This window comes from Dipodomys spectabilis, unplaced genomic scaffold, assembly GCF_019054845.1.
Source record: "Dipodomys spectabilis isolate Male_0828 unplaced genomic scaffold, ASM1905484v1 ptg000094l, whole genome shotgun sequence".
Classification (NCBI taxonomy): Eukaryota; Metazoa; Chordata; class Mammalia; order Rodentia; family Heteromyidae; genus Dipodomys; species Dipodomys spectabilis.
In genome coordinates this window covers 15,845,554-15,860,695 of record NW_024870771.1, presented here as the reverse complement: position 1 = coordinate 15,860,695, position 15,142 = coordinate 15,845,554, and the positions used below count along the sequence as shown (strand labels likewise).

Genomic DNA, 15,142 nt, shown 5'->3' with positions numbered 1-15,142 from the left:
GAGGACTCTGCCCCCATGACTCATTTGCCTGCTCATATTGGTAATTAAGTTTTATTTCTAACATAGTCATTGAAGATGGCCTGAAGTTTAGATCTCTTTCTTCCTTGCAGCATACCCTTTCTTTTAGGTTATAATATATTGAATCTTCCCATCTCCTCCTGAAATGGCCCTATCACATGTCACTATAAGATATGCCTTTTCCTAGAGGTCTTGGTGAACAGTGAATAGGCTACCCTCAAAGAGCCAAATACAGTGACTTCAACCTACACTGCCACTTGACTAAAGATTAGAAAACAGAAATTATGTCCTTACCATAACCATGTTTTAGCTGATGTATTCAGTGAATATACTTACTGGCATACCTTTTTTGGGGGAGGGGGAGAAGTCCGGTCGTGGGCCTGAACTCTGGGCCTGGGTGCTGTCCCTCAGCTCTTCAGCTCAAGGCTAGTGCTCTACCACTTGAGCCACAGCGCCACTTCTTTTTTCTTTTTGCTTATGTGGTGCTGAGGAATCGAACCCAGGGCCTCATGCATGCAAGGCAAGCACTCTACCACTGAGCCACCTTCCCAGCCCCACTGGCATTCCTTTTATCTTCAGACTTACCATCACATTTTAACAGTAGACTTTTTTTTTTTTTTTTTTTTTTTTTTTTTTAGAGATGTCTTGTTTTTATTTATTTATTTAGGTCGGGCCTTATCATCAGACAACTAAGAAATTAGACAGAACTAAGAAATTAGCATTACAGTAGAATAATACAAATCATAATGTTTGAACAAATTCTTTTTCTCCCACCAAAAATCATTGTAGGCCATTTATTTTCACTCTCTTGAAGAAAAACATAATTTCTTTTGCAATAAAATTTGTTTGTCCCCCCCCCCTTTTTTTGTATTTTAAGCATGTGAGCCTTCCAAATGAACAAAATATCTTCTGAACTCAGCAGTTTTTCATGCAAATAAAACTGCTTTGAGCAAGCTTTCCAGGACTGCAAAGGCTAACAAGAGACTACTCTTAGTCTTTAACCCATGCCTTTCCCTGAAGACAGACCTGAACTACTTGCTTCTTGTCTCTGTTGTACTCCACATGGGTCAATCTAGATTTTATTTTATTTTATTTTTTTGTCATGTGGCTTAAACTCTGGGACTGGGTGCTGTCTCAACTCCTCAGTTCAAGGCAAGTGCTCTACCACTTGAGCCACAGTACCACTTCCAATGTGCTAATCTAGAGTGTGCATGAACTATCACTAGATAGAAGTAGAAACCTAACCCTGGATTAAGATCTGTGTTTTTTTCTTGGATTCCAAGTGCTATCTGTATCTGTGATTCTCTTTTTTTTTTTTTTTTTTTCACTTTTTTTTTTTTTTTATTGTAAAGCTACTATACAGAGGGTTACAGTTACATGAGTGAGGTTATGAGTACACTTCCTCTTGAACATTGTTACCCCCTCCATTGTTTTCCCCCTACCATCCCCTCCCTCCCTCCCTTCCCCGAGGTTCTTTTTTTTTTTTTTTTTTTTGATTGTGATTAAATGATTACATAATTTCAAAGTCACAAGTTCATTCTAACTTCCCTGGAGCAAATTGTCTACCACAGTCTGTAATATATAACAGTGTTCACATGTTATATACCATATTTGTGATCAGCAGCATGAGGATATTTAGTAGTGGTTCAACCAGATGAGCGGGAGTTCTTTGTTTCTTAAGTCCTGTTAGTTTTGTCGTATCACCTAACCTTTTGGATTTAGCATCCACTTATGAGGGAGACCATGTACCGTTTGTCTCTTCGTTCTTGGCTTACCTCGCTCAACATGATTCCTTCTAGCTCCATCCATTTCCCTGCAAATGCCATTATTTTGTCATTTCTAATGGCTGCATAATATTCCATTGTGTATAGATACCACAATTTTTGGATCCATTCATCTGTGGTGGGGCACCTAGGTTGTTTCCATATCCTAGCTATTGCGAACAGTGCTGCAATAAACATGGAGGTGCACGTGTCCTTGTATATTGGTTCCTGTTGTTCAGGGTAGATGCCTAGAAGTGGTATGACTGGGTCGTAAGGGAGGTCAATCTTTAGCTTTCTAAGGACCCTCCAGACTGCTTTCCAAAGTGGTTGTATAAGTGTACATTCCCACCAGCAGTGTAATAGGGTTCCTCTTTCTCCACATCCCCTCCAGCATTTGTCGTTGGCTGATTTGTGGATGTGGGACATTCTGACTGGGGTAAGAATGTTGTCTTATTGTCAGGGTTGTCTTTATTTGCATTTCCTTCACCACCAGGGATGATGAACATTTCCTCATGTGTTTCTTTGCCATTTTTATTTCTTCATTTGAGAAGTCCCTCTTTAGTTCCCTTGCCCATTTAGTAATTGGTTTGTTAGGTTTGGGAGGGATTAGTTTCTTGAGTTCCCTGTATATACAGGATGTTAACCCCTTGTCTGATATATTGCTGGTAAATATTTTTTCCCAATTAGTTGGTTGTCTTTCTAGCTTAGTTGCGATAGATTTAGCTGTGCAGAAGCTTTTTATTTTAAGGTAGTCCCATTTGTCGAGTCTCTCTCCAACTTGTTGTGACCCTGGGACTCTGTTCAGGAAGTTCCTTCCTGTGCCTATTAGTTCAAGTGTCTCTCCTACTCTGTCCTGCAGTAGTTTCAGAGATTCAGGTTTAATGTTAAGGTCTTTAATCCATTTTGAGTTGATGTTGGTGCATGGTGATAGGCTGGGGTCCACTTTTAGTTTTCTGCATGTGGCTGCCCAGTTTTCCCAGCACCAGCGGTTGAAGAGGCTGTGTTTCTTCCATTGTATGTCTTTGGCTCCTTTGTCAAATATCAGCTGGCTGTAGGCCTGTGGATTTATATCTGGATCTTCTATTCTGTTCCATTGGTCTTCGGGTCTGTTTTTGTGCCAGTACCATGCTGTCTTTGTGATTATAGCTCTGTAGTAGAGTTTGAAGTTCGGCATGGATAGCCCTCCCATATTGTCTTTATCCCCTAGAATTGTTTTGGCTATTCTAGGTCTTTTGTTGTTCCATATAAATTTTTGGACTGTTTTCTGTATTTCAGTGATGTACGTCATTGGGATTTTAATAGGAATTGCATTGAATTTGTATATTAGTTTTGGAAGTATCACCATCTTTACTATATTAAGTCGGCCTATCCAGGAGCATGGGAGGTCTTTCCATTTCCTAGTGTCTTCTGCAATTTCTTTCTTTAACTTTTTATAGTTCTCATTAAATAGTTCTTTTACATCTTTGGTTAGGTTAATTCCTAGATATTTTATTTTTTGGGAGGTTATTGTGAATGGGGTTGCTCCCTTTATTTCCCTCTCTTCCTGTGCGTTATCAGTGTATAGGAAGGCAACTGATTTTTGTGGGTTTATTTTGTATCCTGCTATTTTGCCGAAGTGACTTATGATTTCTAAAAGTTTGGGGATGGAGTTTTTGGGATCGTGGAGGTATTAACAGTAGACTTTCAAATCACCAAAAAAGATTGAAGGCCAGATCTTTTAAAAGGCATCGTATCAAGAATGGCAAAATAGAGGCTGGGAAGGTGGCTCAGTGGTAGAGTGCTTGCCTTGCATGCATGAGGCCCTGGATTCCATTCCTCAGCAACACATAAGCAGAAAAAGCCGGAAGTGGCACTGTGGCTCAAGTTGTAGAGCACTAGCCTTGAGCTAAAGAGCTGAGGAACAGAGTTCAGGTCCCACAACCAACAACAACAACAAAAGAAAGAATGGCAAAATACATTTGGCCGTTTATATTGTAAAATTTTTAGTAGCTACTCCATTCATATTTACAGATTGTATTTCCAAAAAATCTTGATCTTAATGATAAAATTTTTAAATTACATTTTGTTTAAAACACTTAAGGAGAAAATACTATTGTATTTTATGTTTTTGTTAATATTAATTACTAGAGTTCTGTTGTTTTGCACTTTAAGGGAGATAGCTCCAATAAGATTCTATTCCTTATACAAATATTGACTTACTACTTCTGTAATATAAAATCTTAAAATAAAATTGATCTTCTGTATTATAATTTAGCACTTCAGTTTTTTCTTCAAACCTCTGAGAAGTAAATACCATTGTATCAGTAAGACTTTACCAATTTGTCTTCTTGCAGTGCTGGAATTGGAAGGACTGGGGTTCTTATTACTATGGAAACAGCCATGTGTCTCATTGAATGCAATCAACCAGTTTATCCACTAGACATTGTAAGAACAATGAGAGATCAACGAGCCATGATGATACAAACACCTGTAAGTACTGTACTTCAGGTATATATATATATATATATATATATATATATATATATATATATATATATATTTATGTGTGTATGTATGTATATATATGTGTGTATATATATACATATATATACACAAACATACATATACATATCTTCAAACTCAATAGGTTTTGTTATCAGTATGTACCTTAAATCGTTTATACACATACATCTTTGGGTTTGTTTTGTTTTGTTTTGGCAGTTCTGAGGTTTGTAGTCAAGGCTTTGTTCTTGCTAGGTGAAATATTATCATTAGAGCCATACTTCCAGATGTTCCCTTGTGTTTTTCTATAAGTAGTTTTAGTTTCCCAGCACTGTTTGTTGAAGATGATGTCTTTTCTCCACTTTGTTTTTTACTCCTTTGTCAAAAATCAGATTGCTATAGATGTGTGGATTTATTTCTGGGTCTTCTATTTTTCTCTTTGCTTTAGATGTATTGAGGATTGAACTCAGACCTCTAGCTTGCTATTCAGGGACTCCGCTACTTGAGCTATGGCCCCCAGCACTCTTGAGTCTTCTATTCCATTGGTTTATATGGGTGTTTTTTTGTCTGTGCCATGCTGTTTTTGTTAATACGGCTTTGAAGTATGATTTGAAGTATTATGATACCTAGTATAGCCCTTTTTGCTCTATTGCTTTTGCTATTTCAGACTCTTTTATGACTCCATATGAATTACAGCATATTACAGCATTGATTTTTATTTCTGTGAAGAATGACATCAAGATGGAATTGCACTGAATATATAGAATGCTTTTGGTAATATAGCCCTTTCTACAATATTCTTTCTGCTAATCCATAACAAGGAGGTCTTTTCATTTTCTAGTTTTTTTGGTGTCTTTTTTTTTTTTTTTTTGTCAGTTACGGGGCTTGAACTCTGGGCATGGGCACTGTCCCTGAGTTCTTCATTTCAAGGCTAGCACTCTACCACTTGAGCCACAGTGCCACTTCTGGTTTTCTGAGTGGGTTATTGGAGATAAAAGTCTCATGGACTTTCCTGCCCAGCTGGCTTTGAAAGGCTATCCTCAGATCTCAGCCTCCTGAGTAGCTCGTTTGACAGGCATGAGGCCACCAGTGCCTGGCTTGTTTCTAAATTTTGTTTGTCTTAGAACTCCTTTCCCTTCTTAGTTAGGCTTATTCTCTGTTTCATTTGTTATTGTTATTGTTGGTGCTAATGTTGCCATGTGAGACCATTGTGATTTCTTTTTCAGTTTGTTGATTTTTGGTTTATAAAAAAGCTACTGACTTTTTTTAATTTTAAAATTAGAATTTGCTGAAAATTCTATCAGATCCAAGAGGTTTCTGATGAAATCTTTTTTAAAAGCCATAGGATTGCATATAATCTCCAAATAGGGAGATTCCTGTGTGTACCTTTTATTTCTCTTGCTTCATTGAATTCCTCTGGCAGGAATTTAAGCACTATATTGAATAAGATGGAAGAAATAGACATTTGTCTCACTGGTAACTGTAGAGGAATGGGGAATGGTTTTAATTTTTCTCCATTTAGTTTTATGTTGGTTCTAGGCTTGTTCTATATAACCTTTATTATGTTAAGGTTTGTTCCTAGTTCCTTCAGAACTTTTTTTTCCTTTTTTTTTTTTTTGCAGAGCTTTTATTGTAAAAGGATGTTGGGTGTGTGTGTGTGTGTGTGTGTGTGTGTGTGTGTGTGTGTGTGTTACTGGAGTTTGAACTCAGGACTTCATACTCACTAGGCAAGAACTCTACTACTTGAGCCAAACCTCCATCCCTTCCTGCTCTGGCTTTTTTATTCAGTTAGCATCTTACCTTTTTCCTGGACCACACTCTTCCTATGTATGCTTCACACCTTAACTGGGATGACAAGAATGTACCATCAACAACAGATTTCCAATATCTATCTGCTAAATTTTCTTGCTGCTGGCAGAGCTAGTCCTTGACCCATATTGAGAGGAGCATGGGTTTATGTTGTACTGTGATGTAGTTTGTGCAGTCCTGTAGGTAAGAACATCCTTATGGCCCAGAGTTCCCAGAAGACAAGCTGTATTCACTGTGCTTCCTCAAAACTGGGTGTTTGTGAAATACTGGTGTTAACAAAGCTGCTATGCTGTTGGTCCAGATCTCTTTGTTTATTTTTTTTTGAAGGATTTTTTTGTGTGCAAATAGCTGTCCAATGAGGTGTGTTCATGAGAAAAAACTCTAGGTAACCATTACTTAGCCACCATCTCATTCCCAACCTCTGATTTTTCCTGGGGTCCCTCTTTAAGTTTCCTTCCCTAGGCTGGCCCTCAAACCACTTTTTTCCCCAATCTTGGCTTCCCAAATAGCAAAGGTTGCAGATTTGCACTATCACTCCCAAGCCCCTATTTTTACCTTGTTACTCATTGCCAGGAGCTAATGATTCCTAACTCGGAATTATTAGACATTTCTAACTGCTTGTACAGGGATCAACAGATACTAGATTTGACCTGCAAGTCAGATCTGACTTACCTATTGTTTTTGTAAATAAAGCATTAGTAGAACTCAGCCATGGTTCATTCACTTAAGTATTGTCTTCAGTTGCTTTCACATCATAATAGCAGTTAAGAAATTGCGGTCTGGGAAGGTGGCTCAGTGGCAGAGCGCTTGCCTTGCATGCTTGAGGCCCTCGGTTCAATTCCTCAGTGCCACATAAGCAGAAGGAAAAAAAAAGCTGGAAGTGGCGCTGTGGCTCAAGTGGTAGAATGCTAGCCTTGACAGCGCCCAGGCCCAGAGTTCAGGCCCCATGACTGTACCCCCCCCCCCCAAAAAAAAAGAAAGAAAGAAAGAAATTGCAACAGATATTCTGGGGCCTGCAATTTCTAAAATACTATCTGGCCTTTTACAGAAAGTTTTGCCAACATGAAAGTGACATAGTATGCTCAATCTTGAATGCTTAAACAAAGACAGACTTGCCTTTCATTACTTAGTCACTAGGTGGAATGCTGACAATGATAGTATCCCAGGAATGGAGAATCCTGAGAGGACTGCTTTCAGTGAAACAGCTGATGTACAGCTTCTTTAAACACCTAACAGTAGTCCTAGAATTTAAGTTACTTATTAGATTCTTCACTGACTGTTTGCTTTGCTTTATACTTACCAAGCAAGTCAAGCAAGTCTTGGTTTGTAGTCCCAGGCTGTTCTTGAACTCACAGTCCTCCTGCCTCAGCCTCCCAAATGCTAAGATCACAGAGGTATACACCTACACCCAGCTTACACTGACTCATAATTATGTTTGAGGAATCAGAAGAGGAATTACGGATTTTAGAACTAATGTTAAAGTTAAGATCTTTTCCCCCCATGGGGCTTGAACTCAGAGCCTGGGCATTGTCCCTGACCTTTTTCACTCAAGGCTGTTGCTCTGCTACTTTGAGCCACAGTGCCACTTCTGGTTTTGTGGTGGTTATTTGGAGATTAGAGTCTCATGTACTTTCCTGCCTGGGCTGGCTTCTAAATGTGATCCTCAGATCTCAGCCTCCTGAGTAGCTAGGATTATAGACATGAGCCACAGACACCTAGCAAGATAATAAATTTTAGTATTTACAATTGAAAGCATTAAAAATACTAGCATATTTGTTGTCACAAGATTATTTGAAGCTGGGCTGGGAAGGTGGCTCAGTGGTAGAGCACTTGCCTTGCATGCCTGAGGCCCTGGGTTCAATTCCTCAGCACCAAGAAAAAAGCCAGAAGTGGCGCTGTGGCTCAAGTGGTAGAGCACTAGCCTTTAGCTGAAGAGCTGAGGGACAGCGCTCAGGCCCAGAGTTCAGGCCCCACAACCAGACCCAAAAAAATAAATAAATAAAATAAGTTTATTTGAAGCTGATTGACCTATGCTTGTCATTTATTTTAGCTTTTAGTTACAGAAATTCTCAAACTTAGACAAAAATTTGCAGTATAATAATGAATACTTTGGGTTAGGAATGTGGCTTACTGGTAGAGTAGAGTGCTTGGTTAGCATGCATGAAGAATCCCTGGGTTTACTTGCTCAGAACTACATAAACAGAAAAAGCTGGAAGTGGTGCTGTGGCTCAGATGGCAGAGTGCTAGTCTGAGACAAAGAAGCTTGGGGACAGTGTCTAGGCCCTGAGTTCAAGTCCCAGGACCAGCAAAAAATTTTAAAAATATAGAAAAATAGTAATAATTTCTCAGACCTAGTATTTGCCATCTTGTTTTCATCAGTTACTTGCTTTCCCCACATTTAAAGCAAATCTTAGACTTTGTATTACTTTGGATTATCTTGCTGTATATCTCTGTGTATCTCTTGTATCTCTTTTCTTTTTAAACAAAAAGAAAGTTGTTTGGGGGGCTGGGAAGTTGGCTCAGTGGTAGAGCGCTTGCCTTGCATGCATGAGGCCCTGGGTTCGATTCCTTAGCACCACATAAGCAAAATTTAAAAAGCCGGAAGTGGTGCTGTGGCTCAAGTGGTAGAGCACTAGCTAGCCTTGAGCTGAAGAGCTGAGGGACAGCGCCCAGGCCCAGAGTTCAGGCCCCACAACTGGACCAAAGAAAGTTGTTTTGCCTTAGTGTGATCAATCATAATTCTTTAATATTACTAAATCATGTGCAGATTTCATAAACATTTTTATCCTGGAACAACATTATTAAATTATAATTCATATACCATAAAATTCACCCTTTTAAAGTACTCAATTATAAGTAAGTTATACTTAAACCTCCACAGGGGTTTGGTGATCATCACTGTAAGTTTAAAGCATTTTTGACATCCTGACAAAGAATCTATTAACAATTTTTATTTTCTCTTGCACCTCTTTAAATCTTCCTGATCCCCAATTTAGGCAACAGTTAATCTGCTTTTCCATACTATAATCTGGATTGGTACTTCATTCCTTTATTGCTGAATAACACTCACTGCAAAATGTGTCTCTATGCTGGGTGCTCTATGCCTATAATTCTAGCAACTCAGAAAGCTGAGATCTGAGGATCATGGTTCAAAGCCAGCCCAGGCAGAAAAATTCATGAGACTCTTATCTTTGATAAACACTGTACTCAGAAAAAGCCAGAAGTGGCTCTGTGGCTCAAATGGTAGAGCAGTAGCCTTGAGCAGAAAGAGGCTCAGGGACAGTGCCCAGGCCCTGAGTTCAAGCCATAGGACCAGAAAAAAAAAAAAATATGGCTCTACCACATTTTATTCATTCACCCACCTACAAATTAACATTTGAATTATTTCCATCCTTTGGCTAATTCATGAACTTTCATGTGTAAACATTTTTTAATTTTTCTTGAATATACCAGGAGTACAATTGCTGTTTCATATCATAATTCTCTTTAATCTTTCAGAAACAGAGCTGTGTTCATACTAGGTAAACATTCTACCACTGAACTGTACCTCTAGCCATCTAGCTTGTTGTATATTTCCACTAGTAATATATGAGGATTTCATTTTCTTAACATCATCAAAACTTCTGTAGGGGAAGGGTGGTTTTGCATCCTTCTGGATATGAATTAGTATCTCATTTTGACTTTTATTTGTATCTTCCCAATAACTAATTTTATCAAGAACTTTTTGTGTAATAATTGGCTATTTCCACGTCCAAAAATTTTGCCTAGAATTTAATTGGGTAGTTCTTGTTTTATTGAGTTTGTACATTCTAGATACAAGATCCTTTTGAAATCTAACTTGAAAATATTTTCTTACATTCTGCCTTTTCAGTTTCTTGATCATATTTAATGAAGTCTGGTATATCTATTTTTTTTCTCTTTATGTTTTTGTTGCACTAGCTAAGGAATAATTTCCTAAGCTAGGCTCACAAAGATTTATTTCTCTGACTTCTATCTAATTTTCTTACAGTTTTATCGCCCACATTTAGGGACTCTAATCTGTTTTGAGTTAATTTCTAGATAGGGTTTGAGGTAGGATTCCAATTTCACTATTTTGTATATATGTTTTCAAGTTTCTTTTCAAAATCCTTTTGGCCAAAGTGAAAAGATTTCTAGTAGAAATTTCTGTTTCATCAATCTATATGTCCTTACACTAGTACAATAATGCTCTAAAATTTAAAATCAATATGTATCTCCTTTTTTGTACTTTGTTTATTGTAAAAATACTGTACAGAGGGGTTACAGTTACATGAGCAAGGTAATGAGTACATTTCCTAACAAGCATTGTTACCTCCTCCTTTGTTTCTCCCCTACCATCCCTGCCCTTCCACCTCCACAACTACACTCTCCCCCCACTTGCCTAAATTGTAAAGTTCGTTTTCAACAGTATTTTGTACATCTCATTGTTACTATGGGTCAACATTATCCCTATTTAAGCATTTTGTTTTTCCCCTTCCCCTCCCCAAATTAGAGAAGTGTATATACAAGATGCAGGGCACCGACATCAAATATAGTGAAAACAGGAGTTATACCGTGGGGGAGGAACATACAAAGAAACAGAAAACCACATGGTACATTATAAATATGTTAGAAATAATAGCAAGCAAGAAAAAAACCACTGTGTCCCTATCTTGGGGTTCATTTCGCTTAACATCATCTTATCTGATCATATGTACATAGCTTTTGACCTTTTCTGCTTGTTCCAGACATACACTAGTTATTGCAAATGAGGGAAACCATGGGACCTATGTTTCTTTGGGCCTGACTTACTTTACTTAATATAATTTTTTCCAAGTCTTTCCATTTCCTAACAAATGGGGCACTGTCATTCTTTCTGATGGAGGCATAGAATTCATGTGTGTGGCCGGGCGCTGGTGGCTCACGCCTGTAATCCTAGCTACTCAGGAGGCTGAGATCTGAGGATCGCGGTTCAAAGCCAGCCCGGGCAGGAGAGACCGTGAGACTCCTATCTCCAATAAACCACCAGAAAACCGGAAGTGGCGCTGTAGCTCAAGTGGTAGAGCGCTGGCCTTGAGCTGAAGAACTGAGGGACAGCGATAGTATGGCTTTGTTTGTGATCATTTGGGTAAATGTCCAAAAGTGGGATTGCTGGGTCACAGGGGAGCTCTATCTGGAGTCTTGAGGAACCTCCATACTGCTTTCCAAAGTTTACACTCCCACCAACAATGCAGTAAGGTTCCCTTCTGGCTACATCCCCTTCAGCATCTGTTGTTATTAAATTTCTTGATGATAGCCATTCTAACTGGGATGAAGTAAAATCTCAATGCTGTTTTGATTTGCATTTCTTTTGTGGCTAGAGAGGTTGAGCATTTCTTCATGTGTCTATTGGCCATTCTTATTTCCACTTCAGAGAAGTCTTTTTCTTTTTTTTTTTTTGTCGGTTGAGGGCCTGGGCGCTGTCCCTCAGCTCTTCAATTGTAGACTAGTGCTCTACCACCTGAGCCTCACCCCCACTTCTGGCTTTTTCTGCTTATGTGGTGCTGAGGAATCGAACCGAGTGCCTCATGCATACAAGGCAAGCACTCTACCACTGAGCCACCTTCTCAAGCCCTGTCTCTTTAAGTCTTTAGCCCACTTATTTATCAGGCAGTTGTTTCTTTGAGGATATGTTGTTGGGAGATTTAATTTTTTGAGTTTTCAGATTGAATCTTCTTAAGAAGAATCTTCTTTTTTTTTTTTTTTTTTTTTTAATTTTTTTGTTAGCCCAGACTGGCTTTGAACCGTGATCCTCAGATCTCAGCCTCCTGAGTAGCTAGCATTACAGGTGTGAACCACCTATGCCCAGGCCAACTTTGAAAAAAAAAATTGGGGGGGAAGGCTTGCTAATGGGGCTTGAACTCAGGGCCTTGGCACTGTCCCTGAGCTTTTTTGCTCAAGGATAGTGCTCTAGCACTTGAGTCACAGCACCATTTGACCTTGAAATAAGAATCTTCTTTTTTAAAGATTTTTTAAAAATTATCCTGAGTTCCTTGCATTTTCATAAAAATTTTAGGGTTAGTTTGTTCTTTCTGGAAAAAAAAACACAGTTTAGCTACAGATTAATTATAAACCACAGACATGGAATTATCCTCATTTTATTTAGGCCTTTAATTTATTTCAGTGATGTTTGCAGCCTGCAAGTTTTATACTTCTTTTGTTCAATGTATTTCCCCTACTGTGAATGAATTCTTCCATGACCATACTATATTTTATACATATATGGAATTGCTGGATCATAACATTCAAATTGCAATTTGTTTTGCAATCTGGTTAAAATGTAGGTGCAAGTATAGGTTGCACATTTCCTAGTCATTTTGTTTATTTCTCAGAGATCTCTTAATTGTCTTTTTTCTTGAACTTTCTTTGATGAGCTAAATTATTTGTGTTCTATCATTTCTCTCTATCAAGGCTCTCACTAACTTTTTTGCCCAGGCAGAATGTCCATATGAATGCCATAGTTTACTCACTTTATTGATGGTAATTTGGACTGATATACTTGTGTGCATACATGTGTGCACACATGAGCATGTGTGTGCATACACACGTACGCACGCATGCAGGTGCATGCCAATACTGGGCTTGATCTCAGGGCTAGTGCTGTACCACTTGAGCCACAGCTATACTTCCATCTCTTGGCTGGTTAATTGGAGTCTTACAGACTTTTCCTTCCCAAACTGGCTTCAAACCATGGTCCACAGATCCTAGTCTCCTGAGTAACTAGGCATTAGTCACCAGCACCTGTCTTATCTCCACTTTTTTTGGTATTATAAATAATCAAAATTAGAGATGTATTCTCAGTTTATTTTTCTAGTTTACCTTTTGAATAGATTCCTACAAGAGGAATTTTCTAGGTAAATTAATATAATTTGATTAAATAGTCTCAATTCTTTCTTAGAGAGTATGTGATATTTTAACACTTCTAGCAACAGTGTAGTAGTGTTTTATCAACAGTATTTTTTACCAACAAAATATGGACACATTTTCTGTCTGTTTAAAAATGGTGCCTATGTGCTGTTTTACTTTGTATATTTTTAAAAGCAAACCAGTGAGAAACTTGTCATTTTTGTTGTTTTCTGATCATGTCTATTTTTATTTTTCAGAGTCAATATAGATTTGTATGTGAAGCTATTCTGAAAGTTTATGAAGAAGGCTTTGTTAAACCCTTAACAACAACATCAAATAAATAAGAAAACAAAAGGTCTGGGATGTGTGTTGGAAAACTGCTTTTCATTATAATCACAGTGCCATAAGACTGTTCACAGGAAATGGCATCTCACAAAAAATGAAGAACTCAAAAATACTTTGAAAGCCTTCAGCACTATTGCACTTTATGTTTAGAAAAATGTCACTCTTGGAGATCTACAACTCATATATTGGAAGACTATTTCATGCTTTGCTCCGAACAAGTAGTGAATAACTGAGTATGTTCGGGGTAATTTTTGAAATTTTGTGGTGGTGCCATGCAGTCCCTTTTGGTAAAATTGCCACAAACAAGGCTCAGAATTCTCATCATCTCTGTTGTACCTGAATCCTGAAAGCAAGAAGAAACAAACATCAGGAGTCAGCTCTGGCCTTTGCCAGTTGTTCATTTACTTACTAAACTGGTTACCAGATTTTATTTTTAAGATTTTAGCAATACCATTCTCAATATTAGCCAATACACTGCCTATGGATGCAGCACATCTATCCCTACACACCCCTGTAAAGACCTGCTGTTCAGAAGAAGAAAGGTGGAATTTACTTTTCCAGGAAATGCTGCATATTGTCCATTTACCAGCATCTTATAGAAAATAGAAAGATGAATCTACAAATTTTCTTGGATTTAGTAATGTAACTTATATTTATCATAAAGTTGGCTTATTCCAAATCATGTGATTTCACATACTTGATGTAAAGGAATGCATGCATTGTGTCTTAACCCCTTAAGTGCCTTGAGACATCTTTGTATGTCTAATGAAAAGGCACTCATTTGACCCCACTAGGAGGTATGTATGTATATTGTACATTCTTACATTTTTATGCATTTCAAATAAGTTCACATTTTCAAAAACAGCTTCTTGTATTGAGAGTTATACAGTCAAAACATGGCAAGGAAATCCTGTCTTAGTACTTGTATTTTGTCATAAGCCAAGAAAAAGTTTGTATTCTCTTGAGTGCACGCTCTGCTGCTATGGAATTGTTCAAAATCTATACATTCCTTTACTGAAGGACGGGTTACAGTTCAGCAGCTTAACTTTAAAAACATGCTTTATTCACAATTTTGTACTGCTTTGTCCCTAACATTAGAAGTGATGTTTAATATGCACATTAGAGATAAACCTATTGATACAGTAAGTTAAAGTAAGAGCAGTTAATGGGTTGTAGTTTATTCCTATCTGTAAGGCATTACCTTTGGCACTTATTTCAGTAATAGCAAGCTTTCTCCCCTTAGGTGTTTTGGTTGGGATTCTTGAAAATAAATACTATTGACTTATTTTTACATGTAACTCTCAATAGTAAAATGAGAGTGTTTTGTCATTTTTGTGTATAATTAAATTCCCCCAGTTTATGCTTATTAAGTTATAAGCATGGGACTAAGGAGGTTTCTGATTGTCCAGCCTGACTGAAGCTCTGACTCCCATGAAGAACATGTAATTTTCCTCTTCAGGATTTTTGCTTGTAAGGCTACAGAAAGAGAACCTTAATATTACCCAGATTAATATAAGTGAAATTTGCTCACCTGCTCAAATGTTTTTACAGAATTATTTTATATGGATATAATTAAGATAGATTTGCTTGTTAGTATCTTAGTATTTCTGAATAGCTTTGATAAAGTTTAGGATGTCAGGAACAATATATATTTAAAAATCACATATTCAAAATGTTTGATAGGAAGTGGTGCTGTAGCTCAAGTGGTAGAATGCTAGCCTTGAGCTGAAGAGCTGAGGGACAGTGCTCAGGCCCAGAGTTCAAACCTCACGACCGACAAAAAAAAAAAAAAATAGAAAAAAATAAAAAATACAAAATGTTTGATAATAAATTTCAGAAAGTTA

General features: G+C 37.7%; 1 protein-coding gene across 3 annotated transcripts in view; it reads left to right on the top strand.

Moving 5' to 3' along the window:
• Positions 1 to 14,680, top strand: part of Ptpn4 (protein tyrosine phosphatase non-receptor type 4) — a 150,227-nt gene extending 135,547 nt beyond the window's left edge. For all 3 annotated transcript variants that reach the window (XM_042685237.1, XM_042685236.1, XM_042685238.1), the window contains 2 exons: positions 4,115 to 4,250; positions 13,211 to 14,680. In XM_042685237.1, the coding sequence (XP_042541171.1) occupies positions 4,115 to 4,250; positions 13,211 to 13,297 (223 nt within the window). In that variant the 3' untranslated portion in view covers positions 13,298 to 14,680. The remainder of the gene's footprint in view (positions 1 to 4,114; positions 4,251 to 13,210) is intronic.
• The last annotated feature ends 462 nt before the right edge of the window (positions 14,681 to 15,142 follow it).